The 22,215-nt window shown below is 36.6% G+C and overlaps 1 protein-coding gene across 4 annotated transcripts in view; it reads left to right on the top strand.

Moving 5' to 3' along the window:
- Positions 1 to 5,355: 5,355 nt before the first annotated feature.
- The window catches only part of LOC109113387 (trinucleotide repeat-containing gene 18 protein), a 62,492-nt gene continuing 45,632 nt past the window's right edge, over positions 5,356 to 22,215 (top strand). For 3 of the 4 annotated variants that reach the window (XM_042721346.1, XM_042721340.1, XM_042721322.1), the window contains exons 1-2: positions 7,274 to 7,463; positions 8,760 to 9,091. In XM_042721346.1, coding sequence (XP_042577280.1) covers positions 8,881 to 9,091 — 211 coding nt within the window. In that variant the 5' untranslated portion in view covers positions 7,274 to 7,463; positions 8,760 to 8,880. Of the gene's footprint in view, positions 5,693 to 7,273; positions 7,464 to 8,759; positions 9,092 to 22,215 lie in introns of those variants that run through there. The other variant, XM_042721331.1, reaches the window with a different exon arrangement.

The following is a 22,215-nucleotide window of genomic DNA, read 5'->3' as shown; positions in this document are numbered from 1 at the left end:
AACTAGCGCCGCCGCGCGCATGCGCGCCAAACAGACAGAGCTCAATGATATTTGACCGGCAGATATTTGACAAAGCGCAATAACTCTGACTAAAATATACATTTTGCTAAAATATTTGTAGTTGGACAATAAATGTGACATATGTATGATTTTAAACCTACAAGTAAGTGTATTTGTATTGTTGAAATATATGTAGTTTGTAATTGGGTGTGAAAAATAGCCTTTTAACTCAATTAGTCTGTGCTTTTAATTGTTTTCAATTTTAATTTAGTAACTTTAACTTCTGCTTTATAACTTTAACTTCTAATATATATATATTAGATTGCAATGTTACAATGTAATGTGATTTTAACCCTTTTTTACACGTAAAATATTCCTACATGCTTACATTCACTTTATTTGTTTCATACAAATACAAATTACCGAGATATATATGCTACCGGATACCGCAAATCAGCCAAAAAATACAGAGATATGAATTTTTTGCTCATATTGTCCAGCCCTATAGAGTGTACTGGAGTTTTAATTAAAGTGTACTGGAGTTTTTTCCTTTTTTAAAATAGCACAAAATAAATAAATAAATGGCAAAAATGAACTAAACAGTAACGGTAAACCGTAAAAAACAGTTAAACTGTAAACTGTTTACCCAAAAGGTTGGCAGGTCTGTGAATGGCAGATACCTAGACTGCCACTAGTTATAAAACACAACAATTAACAAAAAAAAATTATAATGATCATTTAAACAAAACGTAGTTTAAACACATATTAGTCCTCCTGAGAGATAAAAGAATAAAACCATATGAAAAATTTAAAAAACTTAGTAATATTAAAAATTATTATAGCAATATTTTACACCTTACAAGCATATACACAGATACAGTGGATTATTTTCATATTATTTTAATAATTTTATATTTTTCTATTACAGTTGCCCCAACAACTGTTTAAATAACCCAATATTATCTTCTCATTATAGGTCTGTTGAAGCTACACTTTCTTTTCACATATGACATGTTAGCAGTTAAATATAAGTAGTCTGTGGGTTAAAAAATATATTTAAAAAATATATTATCTTGCCTATTAATTTCCTTTCAGATTAAAAAGAAAACTATCGTTAGATCTAGTGAAATGTGCACCATGAATATCACATCTCACTGTATGATTTGATGTGGAATCTTTTTTTGTGCATTTAGGGCTACACTGAGTAGTCTGGTCTAGTGGCTGCGCTCTGGTCACTGACAGACAGGGGAGAGAACAGCCTAACAAAAGGCAAACAAACTCATGAATAGAAGAGCAATGAATATACGTGACGGTGTAAAGTGGGTTGGGACACGTTGGCTGGAATGTGAATATCCTGGGGTACATTTGATCCAGCGCCCATAGCAGACAGTGCATGATGAATGTTGCCCCAAGAGAATTAAAAGCTGTCATAGAAGCGTCCCACCATACTGAGATTAAGCCCCAGAAGGGCTCGAAATCCTGGGAAGGTCTCTGAGTGCTGTGGCAGGTTGTCTCACTCGCCTGCCAAGCGCTGAGCTGTCACCGCCTATAAGACCGAAGGCACAGGAAGGCAGAAAGCTACATTCCCTGAGGATTTCTATCAAGGATCCCTTAGAAATGGGAGTCTGTAAGGTGCAATAAATTCTGTATCCAAACATATTATATTTCACATAAGTGGCATTCAAAATACAAAAAGACTTCCTCATGTTTAGCGATGTAGAAAAGGGTTGTCCTGTTTCAGACGAGATCTCTAAGCTGGTTATTGTGTTTGATACACTGAGGTATTCTGCCAGTAAGCAGTTGTGTCTCCATAAACTGCAGATAAAGCAGTAAAGTAGATTACATCTTCCCCAGGGGACCAATGTACAGCATTTGTGTGACTGAAATCACAGATACAGAAAAAAACCATTGGAATCAAACTGGTATGACTGAACTTAAGGCATCATTTTTACTTGTGCATGCCAATTCTTGAAAATATATTTGTATAGGTTTCGCTCTGCCAGATGTGAGGGTTCAAATGAACCCAGAAAAACTTCTCTCTTAAAATATCACACAGGCATTCCCCTTGCGTTGCCGTTTCTGCAAAAAATTTCCAGCTTAGAAAATTGTTTAACACGGTTACCAGCAAATTAGACTTTTACTTCAAAGAGTAGAGTTTCATCTCTCATGCACAAAGAAAAACTGCTGGTGTTATGTACGACATGATCATAATAATAAATGTTTCATTCATTATTGATAAACATAATTTTTTTCATCTTTTTAAAAATTCAGTTTCTGATTTCTCGAGATCTGAAGATTTGTATTATGATGTGAATAATTTTTGCTAGAATTTCCAACTTTTAAAATTTAGTTATTTAAAATATTAGTGAAAATATGGCTTTAAAAACATTTATGTGCATTTATGTGATCAAAATACATTCAAAACTACTGCAATATTGTGAAATATTATTATTCAAATTTGAAATAACTGTGTTCTGTTTGAATGTATTTTAAAATGTAATTTATTCCATTTAAGCTATTAAAGTAATTTATTATTAGTTATTACATTTCACAATATCCCTATTTTACTGTATTTTGTGCATAAGAGACTCATTTCAAAACATTTAAAAGGCTTAGTTATTTTAAACTTTTGACCCGTGTAAATGGTGAAGGTTGTCACAACACTTCTACTACACTTAGTCACAGCACTGGCATTACTTTGCCCTTGACTGTAAATTATATCTGTTGATAAACAGTAATCTTTATTGCTGATGGAGTAGAAAAGATTGCACTCTTGGTTAACATCCACAACAGTGAGCTTTTCTGTTCATGTGCAGAGTTAGTAATGTGATCTTAGCGTAAACGTTGGTGCTTTAGTTTACGTCTATTTTTTGTCATACTTCTATAAGGAGGGGTCAGTTCTCTACTCCTCACAGGTATGAAAATGATAGGGTAATAAGTTATAAAACGAGCTTAGCCAGCTGTTAACATATCAAGGTTAGATACAAGTATGTTGAACTGGATAGCTTGCTAAGGTCAGCCCTCCCCCTCGCTTTTCAGGACCTTGGCTGCTACCTTTAGATGGGGCTGTTTCTCATGACACTTTTTTTTTTTTAACCGAATCACGATCTTTTTCATTCTATAAAAACAAACATATTTTTTCCACAGTCGCAATTAATAAGTTAGTGACATTAAATTTAGAAATTTAGAATTTCACATGCAGCATAATACTGCAAACAGGCCAGGTGAAATCATCACGAGTTGGTCTTCTTTACACACAACCTTCACTGGCCTGTAACTGATTTGCTAAAGCAAGTAAAGCCACCAGTTCTTTGCTGTTTTTATACCATTTTATACACAATTACCTACTCAAATGAACACACACACACACACACACACACACACACACACACACACACACACACACACAGAGAGAGTAATATAAACAATTACAAAAATACTCAAATTAGTCCTCTCTTTTTGCATTGATTTCAAACCATGCACTTAATCAGATATATTTGAGATGGTTAGGAAAAAAGGCAGCCACAACAATCTGTTTATCTTTTGTCTCTTTCTCTCTCTCTCTCACACACACACACACACACACACACACACAGTGGCTGCCATGAGTCATTTGATTCAAAAGCAACAGAGGCTGTGGGAGGCAGATTATATCTTTATTTTAAAGAACTGACCTTTTGCTAAACATTATAGAATTATATCTTTGGTTGCAAGAAGTTAGGCCTTTTGTTACTTTTGAAACTTCTTTTGGTAAAAATGTGTCTGCCAAGAACATAAATGTAATGTTGAAATTGTTCTCTTTAGAAATGTCAGGAGTTCATATGCCCTCAAAAGAGTCGAAGTCTATTGTTTCAGGAAACCGATTCCCTCATGATTGTAGGTTATTTTCCCAGCATGTCCATTAAGTCCCTTCCCAAAAAAATAAATGTTTACCCAGGCAAGTTTCTTAGAGGATGTAGGTTAAGCTAATATATATACTTTCGGAACCTCGATGATATGCCATATATATTCCTCATATATTCCTGCCAAATTGACAAACACTTTTCTTTTATAATTATCACATCACAAGATATTTATACTTTCTTCTGTGCAGCAAGTTTACATATTTCTTAGACATTTGATCTTTCAATACCATTCATTTTTGTTGAATTGTGAACACAAACCATATTTCAATATCTCAATGAAGTTTCAAAAAAAAGCTACACGATGCTTATATAGAGAGAGAGAAAGAGAGAGAGAGAGAGTTGTAAAGAAAAAAGTAAAAAGACGCAGAAGCTAATTAAACTATATTGCCAATTTGTGTCAATGGTGATCGAGTATCAATGTTTTAACTCTGTCGTTAATTTTGTGGGCATTTGCATTATAATTACAAACATCTACCTTCCATTTCACTTGAACAAGTGATGTCAAGCTAGTATGACTTGCAGATTCTTGGAGGACATTAGGTTGCTTATATTTGCACATTTCAGGAAAAAGGCCTGTTACGTACACCATGCAAAGCATGTGGGTTTTACTTTTGTACTTTGTTTATTAAATGATTTAGCTCCCTTCTGGTCTAAATAAACAAAAATTTGCATTGCTCAAAATTCTTCCTGTCAAGCCGTACATTACAGTTCATGGTTTGCGTGAGAATTGTGTAAACATTTGTTCAACCTTTTACTTATTTTAACTTATCAGATTATGGACAGTGCAACTGGCAATAATCTTAAAACATCTTTATTTTATTTAGATTCACTTTTTTGCCACCATCTGGAGCATTCAGAAGATTCTAACATGTTGTAAACTGTTTGGATTGTTGTGCAAGACTGCAAGCTGTAGCAAGATTTGCCCTTGCAGCAAAAAAAAAAAAAAAAAAAGTGAGTGTGTTACATCCAATACACCAGACATTTTCTTTTTCATTTCATTTATTTTAATAATTTTATGTTTGTAAACATTGCTCACTGCTTTTAGGCAATTAAGGCATAAAATGTTATAGGCATGTAAGACCACGTTTAAATAAATATAAAATATCTGTGTAACATAACTATGGGTAAAATACAATAAAAGCCTCATGTAAGAGCCCTTCAATCAATTCATGATTTCATTTGAAATGTATATTGTTGTACAGTTTGGGCTTCTCGATATTTAACAATAATATGGTTTATAATTATATTAATTTTCTTAATAAATATAACCAATATTTAATGAATATTCGGCTGATTTCGGTCCATGGACTATAAGCACAATGGACTGTGCCGCAGAACATTTAGACGATAATCGTAAGAAGCATTAAAAACTTAGGCTGGGTAAATATGTAAATGTCTATTTTCACGACACGCATTCAAGACCCACCTTTAACCATCGAGACGAAGAACAATGGACGCAAGAAAGTATCCTAAATCAACAATCCATGCTGATTTTTATGAATTGGGAAAGGCGAACAGCTGTATGTTAAGCAACATCCGAAGGAAAGCTGGTATTTTATCAGGAGTACAGTTAAAATCGCCAACATGAACCGCTCCACTGCTCATTAATACCGCACGCATTCAGAGACGCGTGAAGCTGCAGGGCTGCGCTGATGACCGCGAGCCGAGGGCTTTCCACAGCAAATCAGCGCTATTGTTCCCGTGAGTCCTTGGAGAAACCGGCCAGTCCCGAAGCACGGTGTTTTTCCCGAAAATGTTCTCCTTAAAAAGTAGGAGTTGCAATTGAGGTATGCTCTTTCAAACCTGAGAATTCACGTAACTGTTAGGTCTTTTCCTCCTGTGCGACCCGTTTCCACTGCCGTCACGAGGACGCCTTGAAACCGCCTCACTGGCTGGAGAGGAGCACGACAAGGGCGGTTAGAAACCGCGCATTTTTTTTTTCTAATCTTTTTTTTTTTTCCTCAATGTGGAAAGGTCTCGTGAACTGATCGATTGGTCCTAGAGTTTGTAGTTCAAGTTCAGATGAAATCGTGATGTCATGCTTGAATGACTGACAGGGAAACTGAACGGGTGATTCAGAAAACTGAAAAAATATACTTTGATATTCATTTCTTGAGCGTGTTTCACAACCTATGATTTTGTTGAATCTCCAGTAACGTTAATCGTTTTTACAGCTTCTCTGTATTACCCTTTGGATTTTTTTTATTTTTAAAGAAACATACCACTGACAAGGGGAATGTTCCCATTTTAACAAATAACACATGCACTACTTTATACCTGGTTAGTAAAATAATACATCATTTGCAAAGATGTTATTTCTATATAAAAGGAAAATTAATAAAAAAAGAAAGAAAAAGAAATAAGCCTTCAGTCAAGTGTTTTAGAGAATCTCATATCCTATGTGTTCAACTTCACATTAATGTAAGACAGGGATCTTCAACCTTTTTTTAAGAACCACCAAATAGGATTATATTTCCATAAAGACCCTTTTATACTGTGTGTAAAAATATTAAACTAGTAATGCTATTATAAGACCACATTATGTTTCCTAAATATAAAAGTTTACATGTATATTGTCATTGTACAAAAGCCAAAGCAAAGTAATAATATATTATCAGCTAAATATATAGTTTGACAGGGTAATTTTTTTCTATTTTTTTTTTCGATATACTTAGCGGTTTAAACAATATTGTCTTGCACCCTGGGTGTGCCACCTGAAGACAACAGTAGCAAGGAAAAACACAATAGAAAGATAGGCCTACAGTACAATCGCAAACTATTCTTGAATCTGTGTGTTGAGACGCTAAATAGGCTAACTTTATTTTATTAAAAACTAAAATAAAATAGTTTGGCTTATCTCACAATTTCCAAAAACATAATGAAAGTGTTATAGTACCAGATAATACAAGATAAAGCGGACATAATTAATATCTTAAGTTAATGTATAACTTAATTTTTCGCGGAACCTCAAACGCCCCCTTGCGGTCTCTGGACCCAACTTCGAAAATCCTTGGTTCGAGCTAACGTTACTTAAATAGGCCTGCAACTCATACCATAAACGCTTTAGAGACTGGACTCATGTAGTGTGTGTTCATTGAGTAATAACCAGGTCCGCATCCATCTTTTTAATGAGTCGAGTCTGAGCAGCCTTGAAACTGCCCTCCAAAAATTCTTCGCATGTTTTGATCATTCAAGTCTTGAAGGAAGGGGGGCTTGAAACAGTTCAACCTCCTTGTTCCATAATTGGTTTTATAGAGCTGGCGAGGAGCCAACGTGTTTACATGGAGTTGACTGACACCTCTGTAGACCAATCACATGTTCCGTTGTGGAACGCGTCGAGTGAGTTCCGCGGAGGCGGAGCTTGTTAAACAATGCTTGTTTCATTGCAGAAGAGTTTACCGAGAGCTACGGTGGTTTGAGCACAGGGCCTTTCCCCGTATGTGCTCTCGCTCTGCGTAACTACGGATGGTTTGTAAATGGAGTCTAAGAAAATTTCCACCACAGGTCTCACGGATTTTGCGAAGAAATTGGATTTTATAAACTGAGTCGCCATTTCAAGTAAGACGTAGCCAGCTATCATTCCGCACATGACCCGATACACAGTAACATGATGTTTACGAAGCAACATCGGGGACACTTTATAAAAACAACGCGCTGTTTTCGCGGTGAAAAGGCGGGGGATAGTTTGGCTCAGTTTAATACTGCTTTATCTGCGTCTCACTAAAACGCGGTGCTCGAAAGATTAAAGTTTCGTTGCTGGAAATAGAAACGGGAAAGTTTGAAACGTGGCTCTCGGTCGGGTTGGTGTTGCCATCATGAAGCATGGCTGGATAACATGCGCGCATCTAAAGTTTGTTTTCTGTCGCGCTTTGATACCAGTTACTTAATCTCGAAATTTGGAAGTTGCCATGTGAAAAGGTCAGACGTTTGGATACGGCATTATATAGGCTATACATGTATTTTTTTTAATGTATTGACAGTAATAACTAAAGTAATACGTGAAATCATGTATGGAAAAGAAGTGGAACCACCTCATCAGATCTTAAAATTAACCATTTGTTTAAGTTAATAACGCCTAAACCTTCAGGCTGCAGTGAACTGTTCAGAAAGGTATTAGCTGCTTGTGTATGCATGTTTCTGGGAGGCTACCGTGATAATCTACTTGTCTAGATAGATATTAAAATAGAGTTAAATGCGTTATGCCGTAGCCCATTTGGAGTGGATAAACCTGGTTTGTTTGCAGACAAACGTTTCGGCAGAGGTCAATGATATAGTTCGTTAAAAGGCAGCCTGCAAGAAGCAAGAAAAAGAGTGGGAAAAAAAAAAATCTTTTTACAATTATTAACAGTTTTAGATCTGCAAACTCGCCAGTGGTGGTGGTTAAATCCGTCCGTTTTATAGAATGTTGTTTTTATTGTATACGTGCACTTCGCGTGTTTTAAACGCACGCGGACTGTCCGCTCTTGACCGTTTATACACGGACAATTTTAAATATGTTTGTAATCCGTTTGAATGAACCTATAGGTCGCTTTGCGCGAACGAGCGGTCACGTCTCCACCGAAAGGCTGGATTTTCGCCCGATATTCTGCCTACAAGCAGATTACGAGAGGCATTGCCGTCTGTTTATCCTAAAATGGACTTTTCGCGAGTGATATTGAACGTTTTGATGTCCGCTTGCACCCTCACCGCTCGCACTAGAGAAGATTACTCTCTTTTTCCAGTGATCTAGTTGAGATTAAAACTGCGTCATTATATGACAGCACTGCTTGTGTTCATCTCCGTATAATTTTGGATTCATTTCAGTAGTGGTCCGCACCTATCGAGACTATTTCTTCTTCTGTTTTGTTTTTGTAGGTCGGCAGAATGCCGGATAAGGACACTGATTTGCCTGGGAATCTAGGGACATTATAGCCATAAAGACTGGCTTATTCGGATTTACCCGGACTGTTTCTTTGATCAAGTTGGGTCATTGTGGATGATGGATGGCCGAGACTTCGGACCCCCCAGATCTGTTCACGTACCGCCGCCCCTTCTCTCGGGGCTGCCCATGGAGTCACACCGGCTCGGCGCGGCCGCTGCGGCCGGCAGAATGCCACCGTCTCCCGGTCATCTGGGCGCGGGGCACCCGGCGACTCTACACACTGGAAAATATCTCTCATCGGCCATGAACCTACATTCTCACCATAGTAAGTGCAGTTTTATTTTTATTATTATTATTATTATTTAGCATTTCAGCAAACAGCATAACAAAAATGTCACTACTTAACTTTTTTAGCGTTTTGTAAACGATCTGCAGTGCTGTTTTTTTTAACGCTATATCGCTTTAGACTTTACAGAAACATGGGGAGGAATTAATAATGATTTAATACTTTTAAGTGTATGCGGATGGTATATGTGCGCGAATACGTTACTTATAAAACACGGATAAAATACAAGTAATGATTCGTCTTCATATATAACTTACTACCATTCACAAAACAGGACTCGCCCTCGGTTACAGAAAAACACAAACATATACACATTGGCGTTCAGATGTTCTCATAAACATTTATGGGAACAGTTGTTTTTAAAAGCAGTGTATTATCAGCGCTCAAATCACCCGTACAGATCTTCTCTCCTCGCTCGCAAACAGCACTAAAGAAAAATGCTAAAACCGTGGAAAGTAATGCATGTTGGCGCAAGTTGAATTATTCAGCTGTTTGAGTAAAACACAAGGTGTCTTTTGGGCAAAAGACCTAATGTTTAAACTAGCATCTAATGAAAATCGACAATATAGATTCATGGCTGAAATTGCCCCATTTGTTTTCCATCGCTCCCCCTCTCTGACTGGGGCAAACACTACAATTATTCCTCTTCCCGAGTGAACTATTGCCTTCCCTGTCACTCAGTTAAGTCATAGCGTCGGGCCCTTGTGTTTAGAAATGCTCTTTAAAAGTCTAAACTGCATATTAAAGAAAAATTATGTTTGCCAAGATGCTGCATTTCGTTCTGTAAATGTGCTGTTATTTAGATGCATACAGCTGAATTTTCTGTAGTAACCGTTGTATGTTCGTGTGATTTAGTCATAATATATGTATTTTTAGTAGTTGTCTTTATTAAGAAACAGATATATGTATGTTGTGGTCATTATAAGATGACTAAAGTGTTACCCAAATAATTTGAAAAGTTGAAAATATAATGAAAATGACCCTCCTCAGGAAAAATCCACTAATTTGTGCTGCGTATAAGCGTTGGGCCATTTTTTGTGTGTGTGTTTAATTGGATGCTGATTTAAAAAAAATTGTTGTGATGTCTTAAAGACTGCAAAAAAGCTTTAGTGCAAGGATATTGAGTTCAGAGAAAGAACTGTTGTTGTGTTATGTTTCTGCAGCTAATAGATTTGAGGTTCTGTTACCGTCTCAGTCAGTTGTTGTGAAACGGTAGTTTCTGTCGTGCAGTAATTGAAATGAATGTTATAGCTTATGTTGCTCAAATAATGCAGTAATTGTTGTTTATTGTTATAGTTGGTAAAAATTCTAAAACGTAAGTCTTCATCAAACAAATGACTGCCAAACAGCGTTAATGATGCCATATAGAATAGCTGTCTTGTGTCCTGGGGTTGGACCCAATGCAAATGATTGTTACAAATGTAGAAAAAAACACCATCTACATCAAAGATGATCACAAATGACAACAGTGCTGGCATTTTTTGTTGAAAAAAATCAGTGGTAGTAACTATGAAAAAGTGATTGTGTTATTTCACTAGTATATTGTTGATTTATTTATTTCTATCTATCTATCTATCTATCTATCTATCTATCTATCTATCTATCTGAGAGAGTTTTAGTCACCCTAGCCTTCAACTACCATGACTTTTTTTTACATGGTGTTATTGGATGCTTTATACTGATAAGATTTGGGTAGTGTAATAAATTGTCACTGCATTTGGCAGCACTTTATCCTTATTGGATGCCCTTGCAGAGATGATAGTTTTATTATTATTTCCCAGAGCTTTGATGAGTCATCTACTTCTTTAAAGAATTAAAAAAAATGTATTTTGTTGTGTTTGTGCACATGCAGGTCTATCTTTATCTTGTAATATCTTGTGTACAAGTATCAATAGAAACAAGACATTCAAAGGGTATTTGATACTCATTTTTTTTCATGAGCCCAAATATGTGCTTTTTTTTTTTAAAATCGTCCATTACATGTGCTAAAACATTGTCTCTGTCTGTGAATCACAGTGTCTGTGATGTAATTCTGTAAAACATGTAATTCTGACAATATTATATAACTGCAGTTATTTTTAAAATCTGCTTCTTGCAAGTGGTCATCACACTGACTTTGTCAATGACATGTTTGTTTGTATTTAGTGACTTTTTCATAAGTGGTCTTCATGCGTAACTGTAATGAGTGAACATACATAATGTTTATGGAATGACTCAGTTTCCTGGGAACTGCCTGAACATTCCATTCTTTCCAGTAATAACTGTTCAATAGCCAAATTTCCTCTCTTACAAAGAGAAAACAGATTTCAGTCTCTTTTTCTGTTGGTTCACCAGATTCTATGGAATATGTTGTTTTTGTGACTAGATACATGAGTTGAACAGAGTTAAGAGCAGCTTGTATGTGCGATGTAATTCAAAATTTTTCACCGTATGGGGCACAATGTTGGGAAGTGAGCTTTTTATATTATATTTTCAAGCACTTTGTACACTGACATGTTGAAGTTGTGAAGGAAGGCTGCTTTTGAACCCCAGTCTCAGCGCCAGATAACAAGGGATGGTGGCTTCTGGTTTGTTGGATTTAAACCAAGTCACATGGTGAAAGACTTGAGGGGCATGTGAGCAAAACTTCATGCCTGGAATTTCATGCGGAGTGTATGAAAATATGTAATTTGAGTCTTGAATGTACATGGTCTTGTACATGTGGTGTGGAAAGAAAGCAATCTGAGTTTGTGCCATATGTGTGCTTCCCAACAGGTTTCAGAACTGTGCTGGTTTTCACCCAGCTGTTCGTCATACTGCATTACTTACCACTGCTTGTACGGTTTGATACTGTAAGGCTTTTAGAATTGTCCAGCAAAAAAAAAAAAGAATAACAGCAGTAGTAGTTGTGGTGAGGATAGAAGCGTGTTAATGAGTGATTTAGTTTGTAATATTATTTGTCTCTTAAACTTGAGAAGAGACGTTTGAGCAGGATGAAGTGAAGTGTAAGTGTGGCTCTGTTTTGGGAAAGGGGTGGGTGTACCTTTTTTGAGTTTTTGCACCAGCTTGTGAAGCAAACATGTACAACATTGAACACTTGTTCCAAAAATTTCGCGCATGAATCCAACTCACCAGATGGCTGTTATTCTTGGATTTCAAAGTGACAACATTTTTCCCCTTAACTTTAATGCTTTACATTGCTGTTATGGAAAGCTTTTACTGAAATGTGGTTGCAGAGCATTTCTATAGGAAGTGCTCTTTTTTTTTTTTTTTTCACAGGATTTATCTGTAATCTGACAAGGGCCCTTTGCATTGCACACATTGTTTATGAACTGTAAATCATCATAATGTTAATAGAATTGCAGGGGTTGGAGTTTTGTTTTAACTTCCAAAATATTGTTAAGGTTTATCTCTGCCTTTTATGTAACTGATTCTTAGACTGTTTGTGCATTTACCTACTCATTTGATGTGCTTCTAAAGATCAACTGATATGTTTTGAACACCTCTTGATATTTACAGTGCAGCAATTTAAAACAGACCTGTGAACATGGCATAAATTATATGAATCATCACCTAAAGTTGAGCTTTTGGGCGTCTGGTAGGAAATGGCAGCGGATGTTGAGCACTTCTAGAAATGGTTTGAGAAACCTGAATCCAGGAGCATTTTATAGGTAGGCTGTATAATATAATCTGCCCATCTGCTGGTCTTCACATTTAACACTTAACATCCCACTGAAGAAGGAATGTAGCAAGCACATCTCTACAACATTACATTTAAGTCTTCTTTATTTTATATAATGCAGTTTATATGACAGTGTAATTAAAGTGATTGCTCTAGATGGATATACTCCCCTTTCATGACACTGTAGTTCAGGGACATTAGAATCAAGATGATTGTTTTGTTGTTGGGAAGGAGAACAAGTTTATGATGGAGAACAAGTTTAAATTGTGTAATGCTCAATGACTGTGTAATGGCTGACATGTTCAGAGATTTTTAAAGGATATTAATCTGAAGATTAAATGGCTTCCTGAGCCTCAGAGAATGATTCACCAAGTTCGTTTTGACCTGCATTTTCTGGTTGATGGTTTTTCCTTTCTCATTGTCCTCGAGTCAGTGATTGTTTATTGTTCAGATTGAACAAGCATCCATTATTTTTTACTTTTTTGTTATATTAGTAATGCTAGCCTTAGTAATTGTAATAGCCTAACTAATAGGGGGACGTTAATGTTTGTTGAACATGCTGAAACATAATGCATGAAACGTGCCTTTCTACTCCACAGCCCACTCATTTAACATCATGAGAAAATGCAAATCTTCGCTTGATATGCCATTGAAGTGCGCTACCTTTTGGAATGTACAATTGATTGATTTTCATATGGCGCACCAGAGGATCCCGGGGTTGCAGCCCTGCTGGTGGTTTAAAGGCTGTTTTTAATAGAGGACCCTGGTGTTTGGCCTCAAGATAGGAATGACTGCCTCCACATGGTACACTCCCCTATAGATTTTGGGTTTTGTTTTATTGATTCCATTTGAGCACCCTCTTTTTGCTAAAACCCAAATGGCAGCTAGGTTTTATGTGCATTTGTTCTTTTTTTGAAGAACTATCTTTCCTGTTGTTACAGCAGAGTGCAGGTATCCAGAGCCGGGCATGAACGTTTCTGTTGTGTTACACTTGTTATTTCAGCCATTTCCTTTTAATAAGCTGTATGCTATACCATCATTTTGATGACTCCTAAAGAAATGGCTGTGCTGCCTTAATCAGGAAGGGAACAAACGCTCATTTATAACCTAAAGGGTGTTTTTAGGGGGGAAACCCACTTGTAAAAATGGCCTTTGCCATCCAGGTGTTATCCTTTCCCGCTCTGTATGCTGAGGTTTCAAGGTTACAGGAACCTTACTGTAAAGAGCACAGAGGGGGAAAGAGCTGAACCAGTGATCGTTGCCATTTGTTTAGCAATGGGATGTGGCAAGAGCCGAATTAATGTGTGACCGTCCTCACAGCTGTCTGGTTGTATCACGGCAGTGGAACTTACTCTGTGGTCTGCCTGCAGCGTGGGCTAGCAGCGAGCCGTAGTAGACAGTATGAGACCTGTCCCTCATTGTGATCTACTGTGACAGGCGAGGAGCTCAGCTGAAAGGGTGAATGGTAAAATGCAGGAGTCCAACCCCCTCTCATCCTGAGTGGTATGGCGGGAGCGAAGGGTCTAATGGAAAGAGAGCAGGAGGGGGGAGGATGTGTGTAAACGTCCTGCAGCCTTGACTTTCCTCTGAATTAAACATAAAGTGTTTAGTGTCCTGGCGTGTAGACCCCATTTGCTCATCCTACATGGGTTATGCGCTGCGCACATTTGAAATAAACTGCCCTGGCTGTTAGACGTGCTCATGTGAGTGTGTTTTATGAGGAGTGCTGGGGTCTCACCGGGGGTGTTTGCAGCTTTATTTTTTTCCTGTTTTAAGTATCCGGATGATTTTGAGTTTTTTTTTTTTCTTTTTTTTTTTTTTCTTTTCTTTTTTTTTTTTCTTTCTTTCTTTGTTGTTTTGCTTTATTTGAAGTCTTTTTCTCTGAACGTTTGATCTTTAGTCTTCCTTCATAATGCTGCTCAAAAAAAAATCCTGGGAGGGCCAGGAACTAATACAAAATTCCCTTTAGAATGATCCCACTGTACAGCAAGAGTGGGAAATGGAACATCCTTGATTTAACATCTGCAAGAAGTGATGGCAGTGGGAAAAAAGTTATTAAAATGTAATTTGACTGTAAGTGATTGGAAGGCTGATAAGATCAAGTTTCTATATTGAAGCACCTCATGGCCTAGAAAAACTACAGTATGTCTGTGCTGTCTAATTTGGATCTCTTTTCTAAAAGACAAAACAGAAATAGCCAGCTGATTTATGCCACATTTAGATTTGCTCTCTTCACATTTATTATTGGGATTTTAGATATTTACTGTTTTGCATCACTATACCAAGTTGCTATACAATAACACTAAGTAATAATGCATTATTATATTATATTGTATTACACTATATTGCATTGTATTATATTACATTTATATTAGGGTTCAATTATGTTAGCTCATATTATTATTATTATTTTATGAGTTTTTCTTCGGTTTGATTTTCAAACCTTTGCCCCAGTGATTGCTTTGCTGGAAGTTATATATATATATATATATATATATATATATATAAAATATATAAAATTTGGTATCTAAAAATTATTTTATAGCCTGATAATAGCATTTTACAGAACATTGAGTCACTACTACTAGCAGTAATAATTAGTGTTCTCAACTGAAGCTGATGAGACTGCATGTGCACACAGGTCTGAAGGATGGACCAAAGGGCAGTGAGGGGGGTGTTGGGGCCGGCCTGCATGAGGATGGGGTAGTTTGTGTTGGGGGAAGGGCCACACAGGGTAGCAGTGACCTGACCTGGGATTAGGCTGTGCCTCTGAAAAGCTAACAAAGGATGTGAAATGAAAGCCAGCCCTGCTCTCATATCACTGACTCCAGTTGCAGTGCCTGCAACAAAGTGCTGAAGACGCTTGTACTATTTTAGCTTGTCCAGTTGTGGCAGACATTTACCAAATGCAGACTGTTGTATTTGTTCAGTTTCCTTAATTACATAGATTATTAGTGGTATGTCTTTTGCCTTTTGTTCTTTAAACCTGCAGTCAAGTAACTAATTTTACATTGAGTAATCTTGGTAAAGCAATTCATTTATTAGTGTTATTTATGAGTTCTCAAACATTTGCTAGGCTTGCTGTATATGAAGCTGCATTCATCAGCTGCCATGTATGAAGTTTAAAAAGGAAAAAAAAGAAAATGCTATCTGATTTGGATTTTGTTAAACTAGAACTTGCAGTACAGTAGCAGTTTGAAGAAATTTCCAGTGGTCCGGAATATTTTCTACTTAAATTGTAGTTTATTTTTTTCATTATTTAGAAATTTATCATCATAAAAAAATGTTCTACTCATATGGAAATGTGCTCTTTTCCCATTGTTCTTATTTTATTCTTCAATAATAATAATGATAATTCACAGGAACCTTTTTTTTTTCTCCTGAGGCATTTGTCGTCATGTGCTAATTTGTCTGAGGAAAGATGAAAGGGTGAAATCACAGCACCCTGTGTAAAATCTGGAATGGTGGGATCTTAAATTTGGACAGGGAGCCTTATTTTCCATGTCACTGATGTACAATGTTGTTCTTGTATAATGAAAAGGTGATGAGCAGCTTTTCTTCAGTGCAGATATTAATGTTACTAGGGCAGTATGTTACATCACACAGCTGTTTGAAGTAGATATGATTGGAAAGCTGCCACATAATACAGAGCTGCCTCTGTGTTTTTATTCCATGCTGTGTGTGTGTGTGTGTGTGTGTGTGTTCTTTTTTTTTTTTTTTATTCATGTTTCATTGTGGGCAAGAAATTGCAAAGAAATTGCAAAATTTCATTGCACGTGCATGTCATTCTTTGGCTGCAAGGTCATGACTCTGGCTGCTGGCAGCACCTTAAAAAAACGCTGTGAACAAATGCTACTTTTGTAACTTTAACAGCATTCTGTCTTGAAAGGAAGGATTGAATGTTGATGGTCACAAATGTGCTTGACCTTTCTATTGCTGGCTCATGTTTCTCTTGGTAACCAATCAGGCTTTGGGTGGAGTTTAAAGGAATATCCTCTGACAGCAATAGAACACATACTTTATTTAGATTATAGATTTAGTTGAGTCTTTGTACTTCAAGTCTGTTCAAATAATAAAGAAAAGTAAGTTTTGTCCTGAATCATATTTACTTCCCATATGCTCTGAGTACATATTATTCTGCTCAAACTAAAGGACAAACTCTGCATGCAAAACTAAACATTCCCTATTGTATACAACAAAGGGCCATGTATAATCCTTGCCATTTTCTAGGATGAATTGCTGCCCAGACACATTGTTTAACACAGTTGTAGGCTCGGTATTTGAATAGGCACTGACGCCTAAACTTGACGCGTAGAAGCTTGTTTATTAGACAGAGATTACCTCAGTATGTTAGATTTACCACTATAGGCAGCAATTATTTTGTCATTCTTTTCCTGTCAAAACATCTGAACAAAACTTTCAGTTTGAGCCCTGCAGTGTGAGTGAGGTGCAGGAATTCAGTGTATTGTATAAGATCCAGGTTGACTTGTTAGAACTTGTACATTTTGACATGTTTTTGTTTCTTTGCTGGTGATGCTTTGAGTTGAGATAGAATCCCAAATTACTCGTTTTTCCATTGGGCCATTAAAATGTGAAAACGTGAGCACCGCCCAAACTGCACAAAAATGCCCCCACCACGAGAGAAAGTTGCAGCCGCGCAGCAATCCTACCGCCCGCTGTGCACCACGCGAAGGCACTTCACACGGGACGCAGTAAGCGGTGGAACCGAGGTGTCACCCGCGCCGCAGTCCCGTGGTGGACGTTACCACAAAAGCCCAAATGACGTCACACTTTAGCTTTGTACACCGAGGCTGGAACTGGAATAATTCGTTGTTCCTCCATTACTGGCAGCGAACTATATTAATGCTAACGATAGTGGCGTGCCTTAATGCTAGTATTAGTATTATGTCACTGTTTAAGTTCAGAGATGAAGACTGCTATCTAGCAGTCGGGATGCAAACTCAAAATGAAACAATTGCCATGAATCTTGTATGATTTTGTTTTTTGTTTTTAAATATCGATATTCCGTTTTTGAGAATCGATACAGTATCACCAAACAAAATATCGCGATACTTACATGTATCAATATTTTCTTACACCCCTACTTAGATAGGAATGCTTACAAAAATAATTCTACAAAAACATCAGAGAGGTTAATAAAAAACAACTTAAATGTATGCTTTCCCCAAGTGAGTGTTGCTTTGCTCAACAAGGATGGTGTTTAATTCTTAATGGTAGGCTAGTAGTAAAAGTTGAACTGCTGTCTTCCACCATAATCATGGACTACCAGTAGGCTAAGTTAAAAGGGACTGGCACGTAAACGTCTTTTTTTTTTTTTTTTTTTTTTTTTTTTTTTAATAGCAGAAACTAGCAAGGCCCTTGTTAAATCTCTTTTTTTATTTTGTACAAAGAATTATGCCCTTCTGTTATTAATTTGGGTATCAAAACAATGAGAGAAAAAAAATAATTCAGTTTTTAAAATGCTTCATCCTTGAGTGGAAGATGATATTGGAAGATATTAGGGTTTATGGTATAATAAAAATATAATTTAGTTTCTGCTATTGGTCGACAAACAGATGTTTCCATTGACTGAAACAGTGTTGCTATGTTAGAATAATCGTTGCATGTTGCTCAACTTAGTTTTAGTATTGTTTTTTTTTTAAATACAGTTGTGTCTGCACATTAGAGTCGGCATGAAATGGAAATTGCAACCAACTTCCATATTTTAACATATTTGTGGAACTGCTTGTCATACTAGGAAAAAAAATGTATGAGGGGGGGTCTTTGATTTTAGATAGGAAAGAACGAATTGTAACTTTTTTGCATTTCACCATTAAAATGTCTTATATATTCTCCACAATGTTTTGCATTCTTGTGTAATTCCGTCATGGTCTTTGCTTTAAGTGACATTAAATCTGGTTTCCCCTTGATGTGTGAATTGGTCTGCTGAGCATGCTTTACGTCTACAGCATTGTAATGTCTATCATAATGTCGTCTATTGTCATGTGGGAATGCTCTTTATGTTTTTCAGAGCAGGTGGTGGGCTTTGAAGGACCAGTTAAGAGTAGCTCTGAGTATTTTAATGGTCCCGTTTTCTTTGCCTCAGTTTAAGACCTTATTCTAATTAGTGTCTCTCTTTTCTCTAATTTACAACAGTTCTTTCTGAATTGTTTTTAAGGGTCTGGCTTTAATTATAAGGGGTGTTGGTTGGGGAATTGCGAAAGCTCACCACAAGGCCTGTTGGGTTGCAGCAACAAAAGCAATTAGGAAATTCCTGTATCCTATTCAGCTATTGAACTATTTCTAACCTACTGAACTTCTTGTGTTTTTCTTCATGCATCTGAGATGACGACTGTGAGTGCTATAAAGCTGAGTGATTGGAAACAATTAACGTGTCCTGCAAACTCTGGGTTCATGGGGATTATATGGCACTGAGAAATGTTTGCAGATGGGATATGAATATTTCAGAGAAAATTTGAAACAACTGACTTTTTAAATTCCCATTGAGACCTTCTTGGACGTACTTCTAGGTAAACAATCTTGCGGCACTGATCAGGGCAACATTTTTTGCTGTTGTGTTGTGGTTCTCACACTGCGCTCAGAAACTGCACACAGACAGATTCTAGCTTTGAGGTTTCATTTTATTTATTTGACAGGAGCTGCTGCTTTTGTTACAGGCCATGGCGCAGACATGACTGTGATTCCTTTTTGAGTGGAGCGTTCACCCTTCAGAAATGTAGAAAGAAAACTAGTTGTCAGCCATAACTTAATATGTTAATAATATCAAACTTGTGATTCAGTCATTCCAGCCGCACACAAAAGTGAAGTACACAGCCATAGACAAGCATGGACCATATTGAAAAGCTTTAGGTTGTGATATGATGCGATTTCAAGTTTTCCTTTCTCTTTGGAGTGTTACAAGCTGTTTGTGAATAGATAAGATCCCTAAAGTTGTAAAGAGTAAAGTGCTTCAACCTAATAATGAAGAAAAACCATTCATCATTCAATAACTGACTAAAAATCCTTTCTTTGCTGTCAAAGTGAAATTACTGAACCTAAACATAGGAGTCTGATAAAAATGCTCATTTAAAACAAAAAAATCTCAGATGGACTTTTGTTTTTGCATTTGTTTTTGCATCTGAAGTCTTTAAATGTACATTGAATTTCTTCAACAAAAATTCAGTTCTTGAGACTGTGAATGTATAGTCTGATGTTGTATTTTGTTAATATTTGACTACAGTGCAATCCATCTCCAGTTGCAGTCCTCGGCATATTTTTGGAAATAATTATGAATCATTTCCAAATCAAATCAGACTGACTTGTGACCCAGTTTCATATTTACGCAACTCTTTATCAACACTTGTTAATTTAAAATAAGACATTTGATGAACAAGTATACTTTTCACAAAGGTATGTTGGTGTAATGGTTAAAGAGTAACCCTAAAGGTTTTAAATTCAAACCACATAAGGAGTGATCCGTAAACTGGACAGTTGCTGAGTTACCCAGTAACCATTGCACTCCTGGGAAGAGGATGACCCTGTTGTAAACATGTACCATTCTTTGCTTTGGATTAGTTGTGTCTCCTAAATGTCTCATTCTTTGCATTATAGGATTGGACTCATATTGGTAAAAAAAAAAAAAAAAAAAAAAACGTGGCTTCTTTTCACGTGAACCCTACAAGTCTGAAATGCACCCCTGGCCAAGTCAAAAGATCTAGAGTCACAAGCCCAGTGGTGTGTGATCCTGCATTTAGAAGAACTTATAGTAATAATATTCTTTTTTTCTTCACAAGGAAATAAATGTCTGTTATTGCAAACACGGTAGATTGTCGTGTTTGTCTTGCATTCTACAGAATAACCTACCAAATTTTCCAAGAATGGATCTCCTCCTGCTCTGCTATCTCCTCTTCTCCATTGCACCCCATCTAGGGGTATAATCTGTCCTGTGGTTAATGTTTAGATGTAGTCCAAAGGGTTCACATCTGCTGTTAGCGATGTGCGATACAATGGCCTAACGGTTCATCAGCAGATCAAGACTGCTTCCCTCATAGGTTAATCGCATGCTAACCTCGACTACAAAAGGCTCATGTTGCTGTTGATGCCTTGTTGTTCCTCCTCCTCTTGTCATGCTAATGCATTATTTACAGATGCAAAAAATGGACCCATTGTGCCAAGGTGTCTGCGGCACAAGAGGAAGTGGTCTGTGTGTGTATCTGTGAAAGTGTGTCCGACTCCATCTCTGGTTTTGAGTAATAATTGTGAAGTGCTCCTCTCACACTGAATTGAGGAAAGGCATGTGGGAACGAAGGCAGTCGTATTGAAGGAATTGGGGGGGAAGGCCTCATTAATTCGGTCATCCCTGTTTATACGTTTTGCTTGAATGGATAGTGTGGCGTATGGATGAACCTGAGAGTTTAATTTGTTGTTTTAAAGGCAAGCAATGTCCCGCATTAGGGTGAAACTTCAACCACGTATCCGTTCCCTTGGATTTTTAGTGACTTGTCCAGAGGTGTTATAGACCCAACAAACATTTGTAAATGTTTCTGCAGATCCCACTGGAGAAACGGCATGTGTAGAGCCCTATGAAATCATTTTTATTTTTTCCTAAATTCCATTTTTTCTGGATTCCGTTTTTTTTTTTTTTTTTTTTTTTAGATTTTTTTTTTTTTTTTTTAGTTTAATTAAATTGTATTAATCAAAAAGCATGTCTAATTAATTAAAATCATGAAACTTTCACATTTTCACATCAATTTATTAAATGTTTAACAAAAATTATGTTTAGGCCCCTATGAAATGTTTTATTTTTCTCACCATATTTTTTATTTTAACCAAATTCTGTGTTTTAGCATGTCTAATTATTTGAATGCATAAAACCATTTAATTTATAATTTTTTTTTTCTTTTCTTTATGAATTTTTTTTTTCTCAGAAATTCTGTATTGTGTATTTAAATTTTTCTGGTTATCAAATGTAGGCACTAGGCATAAAACTTTTTCTTTTAATTATTGAAAATTAAGCAAACTTTAGTTTTTGGCAAACAAAGGGGATTTACTATTAAAATTAAAACATGGAAGAAGTGTTGTGTGATTATTCCTTAAAAAATGTTTGTTTCATTTTTGTAGTAGTAGTAGGCTATGTACATTCTTCTGAAAAATAGTAATAGGCAGTGTCTTCAAATCAAACCGCACTTTTATGTTGATGGGTTAACACAAATAAATTGACAGTTCTGTGCATGTGATATGATGCTAGTTTTACTCAAATCAAATGGTCTAATGCTCATGAAGTGACTTTCAGAGTACTTCTGGAGATGTTGTTCATGTGTTTACATCCTCATTAGTGAGATGGTAGATGCTGAAATCACCGCAAGCGTCACGCATGCTTCAGTATGTGTGTAGTAAATGAAACCGCGCGTCAGAACATGCAGGATTCATATTTAAATAGACT

This window comes from Cyprinus carpio, chromosome A3, assembly GCF_018340385.1.
Source record: "Cyprinus carpio isolate SPL01 chromosome A3, ASM1834038v1, whole genome shotgun sequence".
NCBI classification, from domain to species: Eukaryota; Metazoa; Chordata; class Actinopteri; order Cypriniformes; family Cyprinidae; genus Cyprinus; species Cyprinus carpio.
The sequence above is the reverse complement of the archived record's forward strand: the minus strand, read 5'-3'. Positions and strand labels throughout refer to the sequence as shown.